The sequence below is a fragment of the Sus scrofa genome, chromosome 14, assembly GCF_000003025.6.
Source record: "Sus scrofa isolate TJ Tabasco breed Duroc chromosome 14, Sscrofa11.1, whole genome shotgun sequence".
NCBI classification, from domain to species: domain Eukaryota; kingdom Metazoa; phylum Chordata; class Mammalia; order Artiodactyla; family Suidae; genus Sus; species Sus scrofa.
In genome coordinates, this window is record NC_010456.5 from 75054976 (window position 1) to 75081381 (window position 26406).

The 26406-nt window shown below is 40.3% G+C and overlaps 1 protein-coding gene across 5 annotated transcripts in view; it reads right to left on the reverse strand.

Moving 5' to 3' along the window:
• ASCC1 (activating signal cointegrator 1 complex subunit 1) overlaps positions 1-26406 on the reverse strand; it is a 134121-nt gene that overhangs the window by 79813 nt on the left and 27902 nt on the right. For all 5 annotated transcript variants that reach the window (XM_013983318.2, NM_001244083.1, XM_013983317.2 and 2 more), the window contains 4 exons: positions 25946-26087; positions 24710-24809; positions 20009-20106; positions 14510-14688 (listed from right to left, as the gene is read on the reverse strand). In XM_013983318.2, the coding sequence (XP_013838772.1) occupies positions 14510-14688; positions 20009-20106; positions 24710-24809; positions 25946-26057 (489 nt within the window). In that variant the 5' untranslated portion in view covers positions 26058-26087. The remainder of the gene's footprint in view (positions 1-14509; positions 14689-20008; positions 20107-24709; positions 24810-25945; positions 26088-26406) is intronic.

Consider the following 26406-nt stretch of genomic DNA (forward strand, 5'->3'; position numbering starts at 1 on the left):
CATAAGTTGAGGTCCTAACCCCTAGTAACTCAGAATGACTATATTTGCACATAAGGCCTTTAAAGAAGTAATTAAGGTAAAATAAGGTCATACGGGTGGGCCCTACTCCAATACAACTGGTGCCCATATGAGGAGAGGAGGCTAAGACACGGATATACACATAGGGAAGGCTATGTGAAGACATCAGAGGAAGACAGTATAAGCCAAGAGAGAGGCCTTAGAAGAAGTCAAACTTACTAAGAGCTTGATCTGGAACCTCTAGCCTCTAGGATTGTGAGAAAATAAATTTCTATTGCTTATGCCACCCAGTCTGTAGTACTTTGTTATAGCAACTCTAGCAAACTAGTATATAATTATGTACTAATAAGTAAATTTAGCAAGGTCACAGAATAAAATATCAACATAAAAAAATCAACTGTACTTCTATATAGTAATAATGCACAACTGAAAACTGAAATTAAAAGATACCAGGAGTTCTCCTACAGTACAGTGGATTAAGGATCCAGTGCTGTTACTGCAGTGGCTTGGGTCACTGCTGTGGTGTGAATTTAGTCCCTGGCCTAGGCACTTCCACATGCCATGGGTGCAGCCAAAAATTTAAAAAAAGATATCATTTACAACATCCAAAAACACAAAAAACAGGGCAATTTTAATACAAATAGCATACAACTAGAAGATGAAATCAAAAAGCAATTTCAGGAGTTCCAGTCGTGGCACAGTGGAAACGAATCTGACTAGGAACCACAGGGTTGTGAGTTCAATCCCTGGCCTCACTTAGTGGGTTAAGGATCCAAAGTTGCCATGAGCTGTGGTGTAGGCCGCAGATGCAGCCTGGATCTGGTGTAGGCATAGGCCGGCAGCTGTAGCTCCAACTGGACCCCTAGCTGGAAACCTCCATATGCGGCGGGTGCAGGCTCTAAAAAGCAAAAAAAAAAAAAAAAAAAAAGGTTAAAATGGGAGTCCCAGTGTAACTCGGTAGGTTAAGGACCTGACGTCGTCTCTGTGAGGATGCGGGTTCAATCCCTGGCCTCACTCAGTGAGTTAAGGATCCAGCATTGCTGCAAGCTGCAGCATAGGCCTCAGCTGCAGTTCTGATTTGACCTCTAGCCCAGGAACTTACATATGCTGCAGGTGTAGCTGTTAAAAAAAAAAAAAAAAAGTGGAGTTCCCGTCGTGGCGCAGTGGTTAACGAATCCGACTAGGAACCATGAGGTTGCGGGTTCGATCCCTGCCCTTGCTCAGTGGGTTAACGATCCGGCGTTGCCGTGAGCTGTGGTGTAGGTTGCAGACGCGGCTCGGATCCCGAGTTGCTGTGGCTCTGGCGTAGGCTGGTGGCTACAGCTCCGATTCAACCCCTAGCCTGGGAACCTCCATATGCCTCGGGAGCGGCCCAAGAAATAGCAACAACAACAACAAAAAAGACAAAAGACAAAAAAAAAAAAAAAGTTAAAACGGTAGATTTTATGTTATGTACCCTTTACACAATAAAAAAAGGGAGACAAAACCACTAAAGTGTCACCAGCAAAAATAACAACAAAATGGGTAAAAGATTTGAACAGACACTTCAAAAAGGCAGATACACAAATGGACAATAAGCACATGAAAATGTTTAGCAGCATTAGCAACCAGGGAAATGTATACTAAAACCATAAGCCACCACTATATGCCTACCAGAGTGGCCACAATCAAAACAAGATGCAAAAATTCAGAACAAAATATTACCTAACTTAACCCAACAATACATAAAAAAGATCATATACCATGATATAGTTGGATTTATTCCAGTGTTACAAGGATGGTTCAACATACACAAAGCAATCAATGCAATATACCATATCAACAAAAGAAAGGACAAAAACCACATGATCATCTCAACAGATGCAGAAAAAGCATTTGACAATATTCAACACCCAGTCATGATAAAAACTCTTACCAAAGTGGGTATAGAGGGAACATATCTCAACCTAATAAAAGCTATTTATGATAAACCCACAGCCAACATAATACTCAACAATGAAAAGCTGAAGGCCTTCCCTCTAACAACTAAGACAAGGATACCCACTCTCACCACTTCTATTCAGCATAGTATTAGAAGTCTTGGCCACAGCTAAGAAATGGAAAAAGGAATAAAAGGTGTCCAAATTGGGAGTTCCCATGTGGCTCAGGGGGTTAAGGATCTGGCATTGTCACTACAGTGGCTCAAGTCACTGCTGTGGCTCAGATTTGACCCATGGCTTAGAATTTCCACATGCTGTGGGCATGGCCAAAAAAAAAAAATCCAAATTATTAGAGAAGAGATAAAACTGTCATTATATGCAGATGATATGACACTATACATAGAAAACTCTGAAGACTCCACACAAAAACTACTACAACTAATAAACAAATTCAGCAAGGTAATAGGATATGAAATTAACATACAGAAATCAGTTACATTTCTTTATACTACCATGAAATACCCCCAAAAGGAAAAGTACAACAATAATCCTTCTTAAAATCATATCAAAAACATAAAATACTTTGGAGTTCCCGTCATGGCGAAATGGAAACGAATCCGACCAGGAACCATGAGGTTTCAGGTTCGATCCCTGGCCTTGCTCAGTGGGTTAAGGATCTGGCATTGCCGTGAGCTATGGTGTAGGCTGCAGATGCGACTCACATCTGGCATTGCTGTGGCTGTGGCATAGGCCAGCAGCAACAGCTCCAATTAAACCCCTAGCCTGGGAACCTCCACATGCCACACGCAGATACAGCCCTAAAAAGACAAAAGACCAAAAAAAAAAAAAACAACTTAGGAATAAACGTGACCAAGGAGGTAAAATATTTATACAATGAGAACTAAAACATGGATAAAGGAAAAGTAGATGATTCAAAGAAATGGAAAGATATCCCATGCTCTTGAAATGAAACAACACATATACATGCTTTTTAGGGCTGCACCTCTGGCATATGGGAGTTTCCTGGCTAGGGATTGAATTGGAGCCACAGGTGCCAGCCACAGCCACAGCCACAGGTCCAAGCTGCTTCTTCGACCTACACCACAGCTCACAGCAACGCCAGATCCTTAACCTACAGAGCGAGGCCAGGGATTGAATCCATGTCCTCATGGTTACTGGTCAGGTTCGTTACCACTGAACCATGATGGGAACTCCAAATTAGTACTGTTAAAATGGCCGTGATACTCAAAGCAATCTCCAAATTTAATGCAATCCCTATTAAATTACCCACAGCATTTTTCACAGTACTAGAATAATCCTAAAATTTACACAGAACTACAAAAGACCCAGAATTGCCAAAGCAACCCTGGGGAAAATGTACAAAGCTGAAGGCATAACCCTCCTAGATTTCATACAATACTACAAAGCTACAGTAATCAAAACAGCATGCTATTTAGCACAAAAACAGACATATGGAGCAATGGAACAGATGGAGAGCCCAGACATAAACTCACATACTTACAGCCAATTAATCTTTGACAAAGGAGGCAAGAATACATAACGGAGAAAAGTTAGTCTCTTTAATAAGAGGTGCTGGGAAAGCTGGACAGCTGCACCTAAATCAATGAAGGGAGAATACTCCCTCACCACCATACACAAAAATTAACTCAAAATAGCCTAAAAACTTAAATACACAACATAATACCATAAAACTCCTAGAAGAGAACACAGGCAAAACATTCTCTGACATAAACTGTAGCAATGTTTTCTTAGGTGAGTCTTCCAAGGCAATAGAAATAAAAAGCAAAAGTAAACAAATGGGACCTAATCAAACTAATAAGCTTTTGCACAGCAAAAGAAACCATAAACAAAAAAATAAAGACAACCTACAGAATAGGAGAAAATATTTGGCAACAAAGTGACCAACAAGGGCTTAATTTTCAAAATATACAAACAGGTCATACAACTCAATAAAATAAATAAATAAATGGGCAGACCTAAAGAGATATTTCTCCAGGAGTTCCCATCGTGGCTCAGTGGTTAACTAATCCCACTAGGAACCATGAGGTTGCAGGTTCGATCCCTGGCCTTGCTCAGTGGGTTAAAGATCCCGCGTTGCTGTGAGCTGTGGTGTAGGTCACAGACTCAGCTCAGATCCCACGTTGCTGTGGCTCTGGTGTAGGCCGGTGGCTATGGCTCCAATTAGAGCCCTAGCCTGGGAATCTCCAGATGCCATAGGAGCGGCCCTAGAAAAGGCAAAAAAAAAAAAAGAGAGAAAGAGAGATTTCTCCAAAGAATACATACAGATGGCCAATAGGTATATGGAAAGATGCTCAATATGACTAATTATTAGATAAATACAAATGAAAGTGAAAATGAGACATCACCTCACACAGCTCAGAATGGCCATCATTCTGGGGGTTTGGGACAGAAATGCTATAAAATGTGGTTGTGATGATCACTGTACAACTATAAATGTAATAAATTCATTGAGTAATATATATTAAAAAAAAAAAAAAAGAATGGCCATCATTAAAAAGTCTACTAACAGGAATTCCCACTGTGGCATAGCAGATTAAGGACACAGTGTTGTCTCTGCAGTGGCATGGGTTCATCCCTGGCCCAGCACAGTGGATTAAGGATCCAACATTGCTGCAGCTGTGGTGTAAATCACAGCCACAGCTTGGATTCGATCTCTGGCCCAGGAACTTCCATATGCCGTAAAAAGAATTTTTTTAATTAAAAAAAATATAGAGAGAATTACCATATGACTCATATGAGTGGTATCACTCATACCACTCCTGAGCAATATCTGGAGAAAACTCTAATTAGAAAACATTACCCCTATGTTCACAGCAGCATTATTTACAACAGCCAAGACAATGAAGCAACCTAAATGTCCATCGACAGATGAATGGATAAAGATATGGTATGTATATATACTTAGCCATAAAAAAGAATGAAATATTGCCATTTTCAACAACATGGATGGACCTAGAGATTATCATACTAAGTGAAGTAAATCAGAAGGAGAAAAACAAATACCACATGGTATCACTTATACGTGGAATCGAAAATATGATACATATGAACATATCTATAAAACAGAAACAGACTTGCAGACATAGAAAACAGACTTATGGTTACCAAAGGTGAAAGGAGAAGGGGGAAAATGAATTAGGAGTTTGGGATTTGCAAATGCATACATACATAAAATAGAAACAAAAAAGTCCTACGGTATAACATGGGTAACTATATTCAGTATCCTGTAATAAACTATAACGGGAAAGAATATATAGATGTACATGCATAACTGAAAAACTCTGAGGTACACCAGGAACTAACACAACATTGTAAATCAACTATACCTCAATTAAAAAATTAAGAAAAAAAGGAGCTCCCGTTGTGGTGCAGCAGAAAAGAATCCAACTCGGAACCATGAGGTTGCAGGTTCGATCCCTGACCTCGCTCAGTGAGATCTGGTGTTGCCATGAGCTGTGGTGTAGGTCACAGACACAGCTCAGAGCCCACGTTGCTACGGCTGTGGCGTAAGTCAGCGGCTGTAGCTCCGATTTGATCCCCAGCCTGGGTATCTCCATATGCCTCGCTCAAAAAGCAAAAAAAAAAAAAAAAAGAAAATTTTAAATAAGACAAACACCACCAAAAGTTGACAAGAATGTGGAATAACCTACACTCTCATACATCATTTGTGATAGGAAGAGGCACAACTACTTTGGGAATAGTTCTGACTGCTCCTTTTCTTGGCCACGCCCTTGGCACGCAGAAATTCCTGGGCCAGTGATTGAATCTGAGCCACAGCAGTGACAACACTGAATCTCTAACCACTAGGCCTCCAGGGCACTCCCCGACAGTAACCTAAAAAACTAAACATGTACCTGCACTTGCTCCAAAAATTATACTCCTAAATACTTGCCCAAGAGGAATAAAAACATAGACTTAACACAAAGATTTCTGCATAAATGATAATAGCTTCATTTATAATAGCCAAAGTCTAGAAACCACCCAAACAGTTGAATGGATTAACAAATTTTGTATGTTTCATGCAAAAGAATATACTCAACACTAAAAAGAAATGAACTACTGTAATACACCAACAAGATGTTCAAAAATTTTATGTTGAACAACCAAAAAAACACACAAAAGACTATAACTGTATAATTCCATTTATATGAAATTCTAGTAAAGGGAAATCTAATAGTTACAGACTGCAGATAAGTGGTTGTCTGGAATCACAGCCAGGAAATGAGATGGCTGGGAGTGGAAGTAGCTGCAAAAGGTACAAGGGAATTTTCTGGAGTGATGGAAATGTTCTGTATCTTGTTTGTAATGGTTTATGCCTGTCAAAACCCAACAAAGCATACTCTTAAAATGGATGCAATATACTGTTTATAAGTTACAACTCAGTAAAGTTGATTTTTAAAAGAAAAAAAGAAGAAAATGTTTAAAGTTTACATTCCCTTAACCCATGTATTCCAGTTTTAAAAATTTACCCCAAAATGTATCCCAAAGAAACTATCAGCCAAGACTGTAAAGACGCATTTATAAAAATGTTCAGGAGTTCCTGCCGTGGCTCAGTGGTTAACGAATCTGACTAGGAACCATGAGGTTGCGGGTTTGATCCCTGGCCTTCTCGGTAAGGATCCGGCGTTGCTGTAAGCTGTGGTGTAGGTCACAGACATGGCTCTGGTGTAGGCCAACGGCTACAGCTCCAATTCGACCCCTAGCCTGGGAACCTCCATATGCCACAGGAGCAGCCCAAGAAATGGCAAAAAGACCAAAAAAATAAAACAAAACAAAAAATAAATAAATAAAAATGTTCATTATGGGAGTTACCTGGTGGCCTAGTAGTTAAGAATTTGTCATTGTCACTGCTGTGGCTCAGGTTCAGTCCTTGCCCGGGGAACTTCTGCATGCCACAAATGCGGTCAAAATAAAAACAAAATTCATTACAGCATTATTTATTAGAAAAAATTTCCTTTAATGGCCCATCAATCAGGGATTGATTAAATAAGTTAGGGTACATTCATAGAATAGGATCCTTCACAGCAATTAGAAGCAGGAATTAGGGATTTCCCCTTGCGGCTCAGCAGGTTACACACCTGAATAGTATCCATGAGGATGCAGGTTCGACCCCTGGCCTCACTCAGTGGGTTAAGGATCTGGTGCTGCTGTGAGCTGTGGTGTAGGTTGCAAACAAGGCTTGGATCTGGTGTCACCATGGCTGTGGCACAGGCCAGCAGCTGCAGCTCCGACTCAATACCTAGCCTAGGAACCTCCATATGCTGCAGGTGCATCCCTAAAAAGCAGAAAGAAAAAAAGAAGCAGGAATTAGATTTATATATGTGCTGATCTGAAACATGCTGCTGTAACTTCATTTTATTATAATAAATGTATATAATACATAAACATGTAACTTTTGAAAAATATCTGAGCCAAATTTATACCAAGAGATGTCATCTTTTTCTTTATAAAAGAATATGGAGGAGTTCCCGTCATGGCGCAGTGGTTAACGAATCCGACTAGGAACCATGAGGTTGCAGGTTCGATCCCTGCCCTTGCTCAGTGGGTCAAGGTTCCGGCGTTGCCGTGAGCTGTGGTGTAGGTCACAGACGCGGCTCGGATCCTGCGTTGCTGTGGCTCTGGCGTAGGCTGGCAGCTACAGCTCTGATTCAACCCCTAGCCCGGGAACCTCTATATGCCACAGGAGCGGCCCAAGAAATGGCAAAAAGACAAAAAAAAAAAAAGAATATGGAGACCACTTGTACTTTAGAGATGAAGAAACTCTTCATCAGAGATGCCAGTTGAGTTTCAAAGGAATCAAAATAATACTGAGAGCCACACAATCTTTCAGGAAACAACTGCTATCTCAATGAACAAGGATTACAGTCTTCAAAGGGAGACTCTCCTAAGTTGGAATAATAAAAGCAGAGTATGACTAGAAAATGGCTACATGGTTTTACAGCCATCTGCCTGTCGTTCTAACATCAGAATGAAATTCACTAAAAATTTCTTCCATATAATAGGTAGATAAAGGTCCCTTACTTGTTTTTTACTCTTTTATGCTGTGCTCACTTCCCTGCTGGTATCAGGACCTGATTTTAAAAGCAGGAAGAAGACAATGCCAGTATGAAAGCAGGAAGGAGGCACTTCGGACTGATTAAGGCCAGCATGACATTCATAGTGACCAATTTCATTCCAGTGGAGTTAAAGTAATCATTCCAGTATTTGTGCCCTGACAGCCTGCAACAGGAGCCAAAAGACGTGAGAAAGCATTCAAACATACACACACACACACAAAAAGAAAAAGGCTAATTCATTATAATCTGTTTGTCGTATATCAGGTACTTGTAATAGTCCAAAAAATAATCACTGAGCTTCAATAAGTGGAATTTATAAGATAAAGCAATTCCTAAACTTACCAGCACCACCTCCACAAAATTTATCAGACCATATTGAAACTTCAGTGTTCCTGATCTCCTACACCACCCTGCACTCCCACTGAGAATGAAATCATCTTGCTATGAAATGTTAAGACAAAAAAAGATATTCTAATGGTTTACTAATACAATAATTAGTAATATTCTGATGGTTTACTAATCAGTATTTGACATATATGTACCTTTGCTCAAGCACATAAATGCCAAGCAGGTCACTTAAAAATGAATTACACTATAATGGAAAAAATAAAAACCATTAAAAAAATTAATAATACAATTCTGTCTACTCACAATTGCCCAGTCTGAATCTTCTCACCATCATAGCCTCCTTCTTAAAAAATCAAGCTGATTAATTCTCATCTCCTGTCCCATAAAAGCACTTGGATTCTAATACTTCTATATCTGTATACCTATATCTCACTATAATCTAACCCCTAAGACCCAGCTTGAGCAATATGGACAGGCTGGACAAGAAAAAAGAAAAGGGAAAAGAAAAAAGAAAAAGGAAAAAGAGAAGAAAGAAAGGATCTTGTAAAAATTTACACCAAAAACATTTTCACTGACCTTGCTTATAGCTATCAAAGACAGCACTCATCTACTCTGGATACTCCAAGTAATACTAATAATTTTAACCTAACCAGCCATAAGAATAGCAGGTGTAGCAGCTACTGTTTCTTAAATGCTTATTACGCATCAGGCACCATACTGAGTACTTTATGCTATCTCATTTAATCCTTCCTGCAACTCTTCAATGCAGGCAGTAAAGATTTGGAGAGGTTCACTTGCTCAAGTCTACACAGATTGAGGAACCCAGAATCAGATGTAGGTCCATCTGTCTCAGGAACAAAACAAAACAAAAAAAAATTAAGCACAGTTCTATTTTATTCCACATGCTTTTATTCCTCTCTTTACTACAAGTTTGAGAAAACACAGCATGGTCATTCATATGCAAGAAAATCAACCTCGACCTAAACTTTACAACTTATACAAAAACTAACTGGATTACAGATCTAAATATAAAAGAGGAAAACTGTAAAAATTCTAAAAGAAAACCTTTGTAACTTGAGGTTAGGCAAAAATTCTTAGATGTGACATCAAAAGACATCAAATCCATAACAGAAAAATTAATAAAGTGGACTTCATCAAAATTTTTAAATCTGGAGTTCCCACTGTAGCTCAGCAGTAACAAACCTGACTGGTATCCATGAGCATGTGGATTCAATCCCTGGCCTCACTCAGTGGGTTAAGAATCTGGCATTGCTGTGGCTATGGAGTAGGCTGGCAACTACAGCTCTGATTCAACCCTTAGCCTAGGAACTTCCATATGCTGCCTTCAGGTGCAGACCTAAAAAACAAAAAAAGAAAAAGAAAAAGAAAAAAAAAAAAAGCTGGGAGTTCCCGTCGTGGCTCAGTGGTTAACGAATCCGACTAGGAACCATGAAGTTGTGGGTTCGATCCCTGGCCTTGCTCAGTGGGTTAAGGATCCGGCATTGCTGTGAGCTGTGGTGTAGGTCACAGATGCGGCTTTGATCCTGCATTGCTGTGGTTCTGGCATAGGCCAGCAGCTACACCTCCAGTTCAACCCCTAGCCTGGGAACCTCCATATGCCGTGGGAGTGGCCCAAGAAATGGCAAAAAGACAAAAAAGAAAAAAAATTTGTTTTGTTTGTTTTAATTTGCTCTGTAAAATTCACTGAGAAGGGAATGAAGAGATAAGCTACAGTCTTAGGAAAAATATTTGGAAATCACATATCCTTGAAAGGACTTATATCCAGAATATATACAAAAGAACACTCAAAACTAAACAGTAGGAAACACAACTTTAAATTGTGCAAAAGATGTGGATACCTCAACAAAACTGACATGAGGATGGCAAAAGAGCATTTTAAAAAGATATTCAGTTGGAGTTCCCGTCGTGGCGCAGTGGTTAACGAATCCGACTAGGAACCATGAGGTTGCGGGGTTCGGTCCCTGCCCTTGCTCAGTAGTTTAACGATCCGGCATTGCCATGAGCTGTGGTGTAGGTTGCAGACGCGGCTCAGATCCCGCGTTGCTGTGGCTCTGGCGTAGGCCGGTGGCTACAGCTCCGATTCAACCCCTAGCCTGGGAACCTCCATATGCCGCGGGAGCGGCCCAAGAAATAGCAACAACAACAACAACAACAAAAGACAAAAAGACAAAAAAAAAATAAAAAAATAAAAAGATATTCAGGAGTTTCCCGTTGTGACTCAGTAGGTTGAGGACCCAATGTTCTCTCTGTGAGGATACAGGTTCGATCCTGGCCTCACTCTGTGAGTTAAGGATTCTGTGTTGCCACAAGCTGGGCATAGGTTGCAGAGGTGGCTCAGATCTGGTGTTGCTGTGCCTGTGGCATAGGCTACAGCTGCAGCTCCAATTCGACCCCTGGCCCAGGAACTTCCATGTGCTGAAGGCATGGCTGGAAAAACAAAAAGAAAAAAGATGTTCACAATGCTACTAGCTATAACTATAAAACATTAATCAAGGAAATCAAAGAAGATACAAAGAAATGGAAAGACATCCAAAGCTCCTGGGCTGGAAAATTAAGACTGTAAAAATGGCCATACTACCCAAAGCAATCTACAGATTCAATGCAATCCCTATCAAATTACCCCTGACATTTTTCACAGAACTAGAACAAAAAATCCAAAATTTTATATGGAACCACAAAAGACCCAGAATTGCTAAAGCGAATCTGAGGAGCAAAAACCAAGCAGGAGCGTAATTCTCCCAGACTTCAGGCAATATTACAAAGCCACAGTCATCAAGACAGTGTGGTACTGGTACCAAAACAGGCACACAGACAAATGGAACAGAATAGAGAACCCAGAAATAAACCCAGACCCCTGTGGTCAATTAATCTTTGACAAAGGAGGCAAGAACATAAAATGGGGAAAAGACAGTCTTTTCAGCAAGTATTGCTGGAAAACATGGACAGCTGCATGCAGATCGATGAAACTGAAACACACCCTCACACCATGCACAAAAATAAACTCAAAATGGCTGAAAGACTTAAACATAAGACAAGACACCATAAAACTCCTGGAAGAGAACACAGGCAAAACATCCTCTGACATCAACCTGACAAATGTTTTCTCAGGTCTGTCTCCCAAAGCAACAGAAATAAAAGCAAAAATAAACCAATGGGACCTAATCAAACTGACAAGCTTTTGCACAGCAAAGGAAACCAAAAAGAAAACAAAAAGACAACTTACAGAGTGGGAGAAAATAGTTTCAAATGATGCAACTGACAAGGGCTTAACCGCTAAAACATACAAACAACTTACACCACTCAACAGCAAAAAAAGCCAAGAACCCAATGGAAAAATGGGCAAAAGACCTGAACAGACATTTCTCCAAAGAAGATATTCAGATGGCCAACAAGCACATAAAAAAACGCTCAACTTCACTGATCATTAGAGAAATGCAAAGCAAAACTACTATGAGGTACCACCTCACACCAGTCAGAATGGCCATCATTAATAAGTCCACAAATAACAAATGCTGGAGAGGGTGTGGAGAAAAGGGAACCCTCCTGCACTGCTGATGGGAATAGAAGCTGGTATAACCACTGTGGAAAACAGTATGGAAGTACTTTACAAAACTATACATAGAACTATCATATGACCCAGCAATCCTACTCCTGGGCATATATCTGGACAAAGCATTTCTTGAAAAAGACACATGCACCTGCATGTTCACTGCAGCACTATTCACAATAGCCAGGACATGGAAACAACCCAAATGTCCATCTATAGATAACTGGATTCGGAAGATGTGTGTGTATAAATCACAATGAAATACTACTCAGGCATAAAAAAGAACAAAAGTTGTTGCCATTTGCAGCAACATGGATGGAATTAGAGACTCTCATACTGAGGGAAATAAGTCAGAGAGAGAAAGACAAATACCATATGATATCACTTATACCTGGAATCTAATATACTACCCAAACGAACCTTTCCACAGAAAAAAAAACTCATGGACTTGGAGAACAGACTTGTAGCTGCTAAGGGGGAGGGGAGGAGGAGGGGGAGGGAGTGGGATGGTCTGGGAGTCTGGGGTTAATAGATGCAGACTATCGTGTTTGGAATGGATAGGCAATGAGATCCTGCTGTTTAGCACTAGGAACTATGTCTAATCACTTGTGATGAATCTATACATATATGTGTGACCAGGTCACCATGCTGTACAGCAGAAAGTTGACAGAACACTGTAAACCAGCTATAATGGGAAAAAATAAAAATCATTATTAAAAAAATAAATTTAAAAAATGCTACTAGCTGTGTTACTTATGTCCTGTCTGTTTTATAAGACTGTTGTCTCTTACAGTACGCAATATGTAGCCAGGCCTGCAACAAAAGTGATGATGGCTAAACATCTTGAAGAAATAGATCACATTTATGACTCTTACAGAATAACTGTAACAGTGTGACTCTAGGCATGGGAAGAAGCAACAAGGGAAAATATCTCCCAGATCATGACAGAGTAGTGAGACAGAGGATCCAGAGAATCTTTATTATCAACAAGGTCGATTCTAGAAATTAGCACCTGGAGTGGGATATCAACAAGAATTTTCGCTTGATCTGGGATAAGCCTCCCAATGCTGTGGGACAAAAACTGGTCATGAAATGTCTCCTAATGACCAAGAGGAGGAACTGAGAAATAAAATACTGCCATCATATCACAGTCATCAGTGATTAAGCCACCTCCAAGGGTGAGCCAGTGAGCTCTGAGGGAACTCTGGAAGGAAACAAGCATACCTGCCATCTAGCAGCCATTAGACTGCGGCCACTCCCAACAGTGAGTCCTGAAGACACTTGGGATATAAAAAAATAGGATACTGGCTCAAGATAGCTGAGGTGCATTTCAGAGGAATGATTCCAGTGGCCCCAGACCTTTGCATCCTCCCATACAAAGAAAAGCGTTAAGCTCCCTGAGATATCTAGTTTTCCATTATTAACAGTAATGTCATGTTTCTACCACCTGCCCTTTGTTGCAAAACTCCTATGTATCCTAGCTCCCCCTCACTTCCCAGAGCAGTTTTTTCAGGGTTACTTGAGATACTCCCTCCTGGGCTTAAGTCCTCAGTTTCGTCCACCAAAACCATAACTCTTAAAAAAAAAAAAAAAGGAATACAACATTGTAAGTCAATTATTATACTCCAATAAAATTTTTTTTAATGTTCAACTTCATTAGCCATTACAGAAAGTAAATTAAAGCCACAATAAGCTATCACTACACAACTTATTAGAATGGCTAAAGTGAAAAAGCCAACACCACCAAACGCTAACAAGGATGTAGAATGAATGGAATTCTCCTAGGCTGCTGATGGGAATGCAAAGTAGTACAGGCACTCTGAAAAACAGCTTGGCAGTTTCTTATGAAGTGAAACATACACCTCCCAGCAATCCCACTGCTCGGTATTTACTTTAAAGAAATTAAAAAACTATGTTCACATAAAAACCTGTACACTATGTTCACAGCAGTTCCATTCGGCATTGCAAGAAACTGGAAACAAACTAATGAAAGGAGATAAAGTACTGATACACATGGCAACCTGGATGAATCTCAAAGGCATTATGCTGAGGTAAAGAAAAAGTCTTAAAAAGTTACAAACTGTATGATTCCAGCATGATATTGTCAGGAAGACAACACTATAGTAACTGAGAAGAGATCAGTGATTGCCAGTGAAGTGAGGAAAAGGTGACTGTAAGAGATGGCACGAGGCAGTTGAGGGGGGGGGGGGGCACAGAGCTGTTCTGTATCCTGATTGCGGTATGTGGCTACCCAAATCCATCTATGTGTTAAAATTCATAAAAACAGACACTCACAAGGTGCAGAATAATGTGTATATCAGGATGATCCTTTTGTGCCTTGAAATTTTTAAAGGTTATTTCTATAATACATAGAAACTTACTGCTGACATATCTGTATATATTTTTTAGCTCAGAATTAAAAGAAACCATCAGAAATGGTTAACTTTTTTTGGTGGGAGAAGAGATTTATATCTTTCTACTGTTTCAATTATGAGCCATTTTCATACTCTTCTTTATATATTTTTTTAACTTTTTGTTTTGTTCTGTTTGCTGCTTACCATGGAGCACTTCTCCAGTACTTCCTCCTGGAACTTTAGAAATCGCTCCTGAACTTCAACTTCATTGAGGAAAAAGGCAAGGAAGTGAGTGAAGGGCTGCTTTCTTCGAAAAGTGAGCAAAAGAACATCAATCCGAGTTCGGGCAGAAATTACACCACTTCGATGCTGACCAGTGATTACTGTAAGAAAAGAAAAAAAAAAAAGATTAACATGCTCAAGGACCAACAAATGGCTGTAAAAGAGGTGACCTCTTGATACGGTCATCTCTAAGGAATAAAACTGTCCTGAATGTGTACATAATTCTAAACAGGGGACAGTACCGAGAATAAGAAAGCTGCTAATGAATTCAGTCTAAGCAGAATGAGGTTAAAAAACAGAATAACTTTAAGAACAACTAAAGAAGTAGAAAAATAAGTTTAAAAGCTACAAAGTAATCCCTCATACCTTGCTGGTATGAATGTAAAATGGTGCAGCATGGAGTTCCTTTTGAGGCTCAGCAGGTTAAGAATCCAACAACTATCCATGAGGATGTGGGTTTGATCCCTGACCTCGATCAGTGGGTTAAGGATCGGTGTTGACATAAGCTGCAGTGTAGGGCGCAGACACAGCTCAGATCTGACATTGCTGTGGCTGTGGCATAGGCTGGCAACTGCAGCTCCAATTCGACCCCTAGGCTAAGAACGTCCATATGCCACAGGTATGGCCTTTAAAAGCATAAATGGGAGTTCCCGTTGTGGTGCAGTGGTTAACGGATCCGACTAGGAACCATGAGGTTGCGGGTTCGGTCCCTGGCCTTGCTCAGTGGTTAAGGATCTGGTGTTGCCATGAACTGTGGTGTAGGTCTCAGACGTGGCTCAGATCCCGCATTGCTGTGGCTCTGGTGTAGGCCGGCGGCTACAGCTCCAATTCGACCCCTAGCCTGGGAACCTCCATATGCCACAGGAGCGGCTCAAGAAAAGGCAAAAAGACAAAAAAAAAAAAAAAAAAAAAAAAAAAAAAAGCATAAATAAATAAATAAATAAAGTGGTGCAGCTGCTATGGAAAAGTTTGGCAGTTCCTCGGAAAGTTAAACAGGGAACAACCACATGACCCAGGAATTCCACTCCTAGATAGAAACTCAAAGGAAGTAAAAACAGGTGTTTAAAAAAAACTTGTACAAGAGTTCCCTCATGGCACCACGGGTTATAGATCTGACAATGTCAGCAATTTGGCCCAGCTTGCGCTATGGTACAGGTTTGATCCCTGGCCCGGGAACTTCCGAATGCTGTAAGCAAGAGCAAAAACAAAAACAAAAACAAAAAACTGGCAAATGTCCAGAGGAGCTCTATTTATAAGCACCCCAAAAGGTGGAAAAACACGAATGTCCATTAACCATAAATGAATAAATAAAATGCAGTATTTCCACACACTGAAATAGTATTCAACCAAAAAAAAAAAAAATGAAGTACTGATACATGCAAAAACATGGACGAATCTTGAAGGCATTATGTTAAATCAAAGATGCCAAACACAAAAGGACACATATGTATGTTTCTGTGATAGGAACTATCTAAACAGGCAAATTCAGAGAGACAGAAAGCAGATTAACAGTAGCCAAGACCCACCACTATTGAGGAATAGGCAGTGAATGCTTCATGGGTATGGGGTTTCTTTTCTGGGTGATAAAATGTTCTGGAACTAAATGGTGGTGACGGTCAGACAACACTGTAAATGTACAAAATGCCACTGAATTCAACACTCTAAAGTGGTCTAAATGGTAAATTTTATGTTGTGTATACCCTAACACTAAAAAAAAAGAGGCCACAGAGAAATTCAATTAACAATAAAAAATTTTTAGGAGTTCCCATTGTGGCGCAGTGGTTAAGGAATCCAACTAGGAACCATGAGGTTGCGGGTTCGATCCCTGCCCTTGCTCAGTGGGTTAAGGATCCAGCGTTGCCGTGAGCTGTGGTGTGGGTCGCAGACGTGGCTTGGATCCCGCATTGCTGTGGCCCTGGCGTAGGCCAGTGACTACAGCTCCGATTCAACCCCTAGCCTGGAAACCTCCATATGCCATGGGAATGGCCCTAGAAAAAGGAAAAAAGACCAAAAAAAAAATTTAATGATTTTAATCTTTTCCATTATAGTTGGTTTACAGTGTTCTGTCAATTTCTACTGCACAGCAGTGACCCAGTCACGCATATACATATACACTCTTTTTCTTACATTCTCTTCGATCATGTTCCATCGAAAAAAGGGGAGTTTTCTGTCATGTGAATTTTACCTCAATTTAAAAAAATACTGTGACAAAAGAGAGTCTGTACAATATATATAATCATATCCTATATGTATGAAAATATAAAGTTAAAATGTACATCTACATCATATGTATGAATATCAAACTTCTTTGACACCAAGATTTCTTTGATCTGGTCTGTCTGCATATGTATATCGATGAAAATGGAGGAAAGCCACAAAGCCTTATACCATTTTCTGCAAAAAAATAAAATCACTTAGGGATTATATAATCTCTGTTTCAGCAAAAAAATCTAGGTTCCAGAACTGGCAGTGCTTGGTTCAAAACAGAAACTAAGGAAAGGTACAGAAGATATGAACAGTGAACAAAAACAGCACTTCAACAGACCATTTATTAAAGAGTGAAAGACAGACTTCTGAATATGATACAAAGTATTAAAGTATTAACTGTAATAGAAGCAAAATGTGCTATGTACCTTCAAGCCCACAAAGCTTGTTCCTACCAAGCAACTGCAGAAGCTAAAGAAATAATTCCATTTATTTGTCCTAACACTTTCCATTAAAGCACTTGAATGGGAACAATCTACAAGAACAACCTATTTCTTAATAAGAATGAAATCATGGGGAGTTCCCGTCGTGGCGCAGTGGTTAACGAATCCGACTAGGAACCATGAGGTTGCGGGTTCGGTCCCTGCCCTTGCTCAGTGGGTTAACGATCCGGCGTTGCCGTGAGCTGTGGTGTAGGTTGCAGACGAGGCTCGGATCCCGCGTTGCTGTGGCTCTGGTGTAGGCCGGTGGCTACAGCTCCGATTCAACCCCTAGCCTGGGAACCTCCATATGCCACGGGAGAGGCCCAAGAAATAGCAAAAAGACAAAAAAAAAAAAAAAAAAAAAAAAAAGAATGAAATCATCATACCCATTTTGTTGTAAAGAAACAACTAACTACAGTGTACACCACATCGAGGCAACTACAGTCTTGATTTCCTATCACAACCCAATTTACTCTAACCAATACATTTGATTTTCTATATAGTTAATTTCCCTTCAAGACCAATAAACCAGTTAATCCTCTTGTTTTTCAATTAAATAAGTTCCACTAAATTGTTACGTTTAATAATTAGACACACTCATTTTTCACACTGAAATTTTTGTGCTTTCTAAGTCAAAATGGAATCTTAACAACCTGTCTAATCTTTTCTGTGTAAGTTTTAGAATCACTCCAGGATCTTAAAATGGCTAAGGTCTCCACACTCATTCCACGCTATGATTTTTACCAAAATAAAAATTATATCCACTTGTGGAGTTCCCGTCATGGCGCACTGGTTAACGAATCCGACTAGGAACCATGAGGTTGCGGGTTCGATCCCTGGCCTTGCTCAATGGGTTAAGGATCCGGTGTTGCTGTGAGCTGTGGTGTAGGTCGCAGACGCGGCTCAGATCCTGCGTTGGTGTAGGCTGGTGGCTACAGCTCCAATTCGACCCCTGGCCTGGAAACCTCCATATGCCACGGGAGCGGCCCAAGAAATGGCAAAAAGACAAAAAAAAAAAAAAAAAAAAAAAAATTATAGCCACTTGTTACTATATGGATAGAAAAAAATGGGAAACATATTCAACTGTTAACAGCAATTATGGCTGAGGTTCATAACACAAGGGACTTCCCTTTATAATTTCTATAAGCTTTTGTTTTTTTATTTTGGTTGGGGGTCGGGGGTTGGCCTGCAGCATATAGAAATTCCCAGACCAAAGATCAAACTTTTGCCACAGTAGTGACCCAAGCCACTGCAGTGCCACTACAGTGACAAAACACCCCATCCTTAACTCGCTGCACCACAGGGAACTCCTAAAATTACTTTAATGTTTGTAACTTGAACTTTAATGTTTAAGAAAAGACCCAAGCTTTTAAAACTGTAATTCTTTTTTTTTTTTTTTTTTCTTTTTAGGACTGGACTTGCGGCATATGGAAGTTCCCAGGCTAAGGGTCAAATTGGAACTGCAGCTGCTGGCCTACACTATAGCCACAGCAATGTGGGATCAGAGCCATATCTGTGACCTACACCATAGCTTGTCCAGACCCTTCACCCACTGAGGGAGGCCAAGGATCAAACCTGCACAGACACTAGTCAGGTTCTTAATCCACTGAGCCACGGGAACTCCTAAAACTGTTCTAATGAACTGAACATTTTAATAAGAGTCCTTAAGGTTCTCAGAGTTCCCGTCGTGGTGCAGTGGTTAATGAATCCTACTATCCTACGGGAACCATGAGGTTTTGGGTTTGATCCCTGGTCTCGCTCAGTGGGTTAAGGATCCGGCATTGCTATGAGCTATGGTGTAGGCTGCAGATGTGGCTGGAGCTGGCATTGCTGTTGCTCTGGCGTAGGCTGGCGCCAACAGCTCTGATTTGACCCCCAGCCTGGGAACCTCCATATGCCATGGTTGTGGCCCTCAAAATACACATACACAAAAAAATTATTAAGGTTCTTAAGCTGAGTTTGCTGAAATTACCAAGGGGCTAGGGAAAACTCTAGCAGTTCACTATCCAATAAAGAAGCCTATATGCAACCAGTTAAATTAAAAGTTACATGAGGAGTTCCCACTGTGGTGCAGTGGGTTAAGAATCTGACTGCAGCAGCTCGGGTCACTGTGGATGCACAGGTTCAATTTCCGGCCTGATGCAGTGGGTTAAAGGATCTGGAGTTGCTGCAGCTGTGGCTTAGGTTGTAGCTGTAGCCTGGATTCAATCCCTGGCCTGGGAATTTCCATATGCCATGGAACTTCCATGTTCTACCCAACCATGCGTGGGGCCATAAAAAAAACAAGTTAAATGAATTAGAATTAAATAGAATTTAAAATTCAGTTCCTCAGTCACACTAGCCACATTTTGAGTTCTTGCAGTCACATGTGGCTAGTGGCTCCTGTACTGGACAGTGCAGATTGAGCATTCTCATCATCACAGAAAGTTCTTTTGGACAGCACTGCTCTAAAGTCAACTACTATTTATCTGTTACAGTGATTATTCTTACACGGCATAAAATGAGAAGAGCACTTATAATTTTTAATTTTATAATTTTCATTATAAATTTATGAATGTTTATGAACAATGGATTGTCAGAGGCTGCAGCACTTATTTGATATAGAAAAAGTATTGTTTTAGAGTAGGGTTTTAAAAATTCTGTCCCTATGGTGTCCCTCGCTCAAAGCCATGTCATTCCATACACGCACAAAAGTGAGTGCAAATATAACATATACATATGTTTTGAATCTTACCAATTTCTCCTTCTTGTCCAGGCTTAGGAATGGTAATAGAAGTTTTGGTCTCCACTTCTAATTTCTTCCGAGTGTCCCCTCTCTTGCCAACTATATGCCTATAATACAAAGAAAATTAACGCAAGGATCTTAAGTCAAAATGTATCAGAATAAAGAGCTCCATCATGTTTAAATTATATGCAGCCAGAGATACTCCCTTACAGAAAAGTGCTTCATAAAAATTCAGTATTTGTAGAGGAAATAAGTCATAAAGCTTTACAGAACATGCTACATTATGTTCATTGAAAAAACGATGCCCTACAGCCAATTCAATATATAGAAAGAGTAACTGTGCCCGACACCTGTTTGTTTCTCAAAATTAGATTCAAAATCTGGGTCTGCAGTTCGATGAAAAGAAAGCTGGCATAATCTCACAGCACACTTCCAGCAACCAGTGAGTCTACAGTTTGGAGAGGGAAAACCTTGTCCTTTTAGAGAGCAAATCGACTGCATTATAATAAGTTCATCCTAAGGAAGTTATCCTTGAATAATTAAATAAGGGTAAAGAGCTTTGCCAAGAGTGGGGTCCATCCATCAGGATAGATTCAAATGCAGAGAGAACAGAGGTAACCCTCAGGCTGAATTCAACATACAGGCATAGTTTGGGGTGATTTCACCAAAAATTGGGAAATTTCACCTAAAAGTTTAGATTTCCAGGTTCTTTAGAAAAATTGGAAGATCTGACAACTCAGATGAGCTCATGCCTAAAAATGGAACATGAGCTCCTCGCCATCCCCATCACTCCTTACTGTCTTTCATTTACTACACTTCACTCATCTATTGGCTCATTTACATTACTTGCCTAGGTCTCCTAGGATATATAATCCTGACAACCCAAGGTTATCTTCTGGAACCCACAGAAATTAGATGTGTTAAAGAAAATGAGGCTACTGGATCCCAGGAGAAAAGTTTCAGAGTCCATAAAGCACTAAGAGACCATCACAGGACCATAAAGTTAAGAGAAAAAAACTTCCTCATCAACGCTATTTCAGCTTCTATGACTTCAACTACAGTACCCAATAGCATGAGTGACTATGTCTAAAACTCTGCAGTTGTTTTTACATGGAATAACCAAGCCCAAATTATCTCCATTAAGGTCTACTATAGTGGAGTTCCCATTGTGGCACAGCAGAAATGAATCCAACTAGGAACCATGAGGTTTCGGGTTTGATCCCTAGCCTCGCTCAGTGGGTTAAGGATATGGTGTTGCTGTGAGCTGTGGCATAGGTTGCAGATACAACTTGGATCTGGCGTTGCTGTGGCTGTGGTGTAGCCTGGCAGCTGCAGCTCTGATTAGACCCCCAGCCTGGGAATTTCCATATGCCACTGGTACGGCCCTAAAAAGACAAAAAAAAAAAAAAAAAAGTTGTCTAGGAACCTTAGAAAAGGAAGTGGTTGAGATTAAAGAGGCTTCAGAACCAAGTAAACCTTGGGCAAGTCATTTAACCAGTCTAAGCCTATTTCCTCACTTACAGAAGTGAAGTGAATAATAATACCTAGGGGAGTTCCCGTCGTGGCGCAGTGGTTAACGAATCCGACTAGGAACCATGAGGTTTTGGGTTCGATCCCTGCCCTTGCTCAGCGGGTTAAGGATCTGGCGTTGCCGTGAGCTGTGGTGTAGGTTGCAGACGCGGCTCGGATCCCGCGTTGCTGTGGCTCTGGTGTAGGCTGGCAGCTACAGCTCCGATTAGACCCCTAGCCTGGGAACCTCCATATGCCGTGGGATCGGCCCAAGAAATGGCAAAAAGACAAAAAACAAAACAAAACAAAACAAAAAAACAAGAGTAAAAAATAATAATAATAATACCTAGGGATCAAAAGTTTGTTGTAAGGATCATATGTTATCATGTATAAAACGGCTTCCCATTGACTGACACAGAGCTCAGTATAGCCCATGCCATCCTCATTAAGCCCATGATGGCATCCTTCTCGTGAAGAGTACAGCCGGCCCAAAAGCAATCTACGTGGGAATTCTGCAACATACACTACAATAATACAGATTGGCAGTGAAAGGGTGACTCCTTTATTGAATATATAAGGGGAAATTCTTGCCAGATCTCAACCTTGGCTACACATTGGAATCACCTGAGAGGTTTCAAAAACTAATGATGTCTGGGTCCAGCTCCCAGAGACTCAACTGCTCTGGGGTGCACCTTGGTATCAGGAATTTTATTTTCTTTTTTTTAGGGCCACGCCTGCAGCATATGGAAGTTTCCAGGCTAGGATTGGTCAAACCGGAGCTGCAGCTGCCAGCCTACATCACAGCCACAGCAACACGGGATCCAAGCCAAGTCTGGGACCTACACCACAGCTCATAGCAATGCCGGATACTTAACCCACTGAGCGAGGCCAGGGATCGAACCTGTGTCCTCATGGATACTAGTCAAGTTTGTTATCGCTGAGCCACAATGGGAACTCCAAGTATCAGGAATTTTAAGAGCTCCCTGGGTGATTCTGAAGTGCACCTGTAGTTGAGAACCACAGTATTAGATCTAGTCCACAGACGTGTGTATCACTATTAGGCCTTTTAACTTTTTTTCTTTTTTTTAAGATTAAGCTTTGATTACAAATTACTTTGGACAAGTAATTTCTTCTTTGGGCCAAAAAAGTTTATAGATATGATTCATAAGAAAGAAATCCTTCTTATCAATTATTTCTCAATAAAACTGGAAAGAAGGAAGGTCTTCCTAGAAAATATTGTATATTAATTAGGATTTAGCAGAACCAATACGTAAACTAACATGCAAGTTGTCTAGAACAAAATGAGTACTTTTGAGTATAGAATTCATAAGATCTTCAAGTTAAAGTCCTACATCTACGGAATTTTTAAACACGCCTTAGCAATAGCAAATATATATATTAAAGAAGACATGCTACATTGATTTTATAAGGGATCTGAGCCATGACTTTCTAAAATCATGTTTCTTAGACTCATATCAGTGGAATCTGAAAGGAAAGTGAGCTGTCAGAATGAATATTTGGTTTCCCATTCAGCCACACTGTAGAAGAATTTCATTCTTAAGGTGTTTCAGAAGATTCTCAAGGTTGATGAAAATGAAGCTATTTGCCTCCTGGAGTTTAAACACGATTCCATATTTGTAGATCTCCTCTCATAGAGGAGCATGGACAGACTTAATTCATCTGTTACCACTCAGAAAAACAATCTATGGATTTTCTAGACCAGCCTATCTTCAAAGGTGCAAGCCCAAAAGAAGCCACTTAGTGATGTAAGCTGGTGAATAAGCAACAGAATGTGGTCTATTATGCAAGCAAGCACAGATTGGTCACAAAACTTCCAAGCAATCTGCATATAAAGATGACTCTGCAGGTGTTCCTGTCATGGCTCAGCGGAAACAAATCTGACTAATAATCATGAGAATATGGGTTCAATCCCCGGCCTCGCTCAGTGGGTTAAGGATCCAGTGTTGCCATGAGCTGTGATGTAGGTCGCAGATGTGGCTCAGATCTGGCGTTACTGTGGCTATGGCGTAGGTCAGCAGCTACAGCTCCAGATGGACCCCTAGCCTGGGAACCATATGCCACGGGTACGGCCCTAAAAAGAAAAAAAATAATAATAATTCTGGAGAAAGCATATTAATCTTTCACAAGCATTAGGGTTAACAGACAGACACATTCCTGCCTTCAAGAAACTTTCCACCTGGTGGAAAAGGCATTAAACAGCACACAAATACGTATAAACACAAGACAGAAATGCTACAGAGAAGTAGAGGGTATTATGAAAACATAGAGTAGGGTAATCAATGTGGTGGGTGGGGATGTTGGTGTCAAAGCATGCTTCCCTAAGGGAGAGAATATAACTAAGTAAGGAAGAGGAGAGATGACAAGGCCAAGGGAACAGCTCAAAGGCAAAGCTCAAAGGCAGGAAGGAACACAGCACATTCAAGGAACTAAAGAAAACCAGTTAAGCTTAAGTGCAAAGCCAGGGAAAGCATGGTGTGAGGTGAGACTGAAAAATGCAGGGCTGGCTAAGTCATGTTCAAGATTTTTGGCCACTGTTCTAATGGAAGAGAATTCTATCTTCAGTGGAAGGATGTTGACAGATTTCAAACACAGGTAGTAAAAGCATCAGACATGCATTTTAAAAAGATCATTCCACCCTTGCTGTGAAGAACTGATTGTAAGAGAGCAAGATTCAATGTAAGAATTGAATGGATGGGTTCAATCCCTGGCTTAGGAACTTCAACATGCCGCTGGCATGACCAAAAAGAAAAAAAATAAAAAAGATATTCAAGAGGCAAGATCAGAGTTCCTACCATGGTGCAATGGGTTAAGAATCCAACTGCAGCATCTCAGATCAATGCAAAGGTACGGATACACTCCCCAGCTCTGCATAGTGGGTTAAGGCTGCAGCTGCAGTTCGGATTCAGTCCCTGGCCTGGGAACTTCCATGTGCCACGGGTGCGGCCATAAAAAAAATAAAAATAAAAATAATTTTAAAATAAGAGGCAAAATGAACATATAACGGTGACACATACGGAATGATGAAACTAATCTGTAATCAGTCAGAAATTCTAGGACATAAAATACTATTTTGTCACTAGTAGTCAAGCACGGCAATAAGTATGGAAAAGAAAAGAGTCAGCTGGCTGCTACTTTTCCTGGATATGCCTTCCCATGAAGCTGCCAGGGGGCCTCACTCACTTGTAGAGCAGACTGGGGGCCTTCACAGTACACCGAAAACCTTGTGGGGTCTGCACCACCTCGTAGGCTTCACAGGGCTCTTCCGCGCACTCCATGAGGCCTGGACAGAAACCGGAACGTCTCACTCAGAGCTGCTGCTCTGTAAACAGTCTTCTCCCCAGCTGTCAACCACTCTCAAGGTTTAAAAAATAGCAATACACAAACACACAAAGAACAGCCATACACTTTACACTGCAAATCACTACTCCGACATTCCTTCTGACCTGCCCTTAGAAGAAAAATAACGAATAAAAAACAGCTGACTGTTTTGGAAAAAGAATATACATACCACTATTTAACTGTTTTCTCCCAGAAAGCTAGGACACTATAATTTTTTTTTTACTACTTTTTAAAGGAAGATATGATTCACCTAACATGAAATTCATCCTCTTAAAATGTAAAATGTACAATGTACTCAGTGGTTTTTTAGTATTAAGATGCAAAATCACTGCAGTGAATGAGGTAGAAGGGACGCTGGGAGAACTTTATCCATACAGCCAAGACAAAGAGAAAGGAGGAGGGTGAAATAAAGGGGTTAAGGCCCCAAGGCTAAAGGGAACCCCTGGTGAGGACCCAGGGGAAGACTAACCCTCAAGCCTTAGGCCCTAATGGAAAAGCTTATAAACCAAAAGGAAAAGAAAGCAGAGAACCTGAAAGGCCCTATTAAACCCAAGTCTTGAAAGTACTTATAATCCATCTCAACTGTTAACTTCTTAAAATTACCCCTGAATAATAATAATGTTGGTTTTGTACTTGAAACTGCCTGTATATGATTGCAGAGGAAAAGAAATTACGACACAGTAACAACAGCTAATGTTGGGTGCTGGATGAAACACCTTTACATGTGTTCATTTGTTTCAATAATTTATATAAATTAGTTTATAACTTCACAGATTAAAAAAAACTTAATTCTGTCAAAGAATATTAAGGGTTAATATTAACAGTTAACTAAAATTACTCATTATTACATGTAAGCTTCTATGCAAAGATGAAACACATCTTGACTCATGAACCCAGAATGCCTTGTCAAACTCAAGCACATCAGTGCCCTTGGACATCAACACAAAGGACGCCGTGAGCGGCCAAACATTTCAAATCAGTGCTCACACAGAAACACACTGAAACAAAACAAAGAATTGCTGCTACAATACAGAGAACACTTTACTTGTAATGAGACCAAAGAGCAACTAGGATTACCGTGATAATAATCATCGTCTTCTTCTTCATGTTGATAAGTCTGTTCTTGGATGGGATTCTTCCTGTAAACCCGGCCACCGATTCTTAGAAGCTGTGGACGCAGAACTTCCATGACACTTTCTCCAAACAGTCCAGCGAAATCCTGAAAAATAAATGATCACCTTACCTTTTGTTTTAATCAGAAATAAACCCTACCTCTATTATCTAGATCTTTATGTAGGTATGAAAGAACAAAATTGGGCATCAGTTCACAATACATCCCAAGCCAAAGCAGCACTGTTTCCATTCGATTTCTCCTATCTATAAGCTGTTTTAAGCCAACTGATGCAGTTTCCACTACACTATTCCACTGCTGGCTCACTCTAGATAATTTGTAAACTATTGGCATTCCCCAAAAAAGTGATTAAAAGATACTGAGCTTGTCCATGGCTTTGACAGAAAGAACAGAGGTCTCTTTGTAA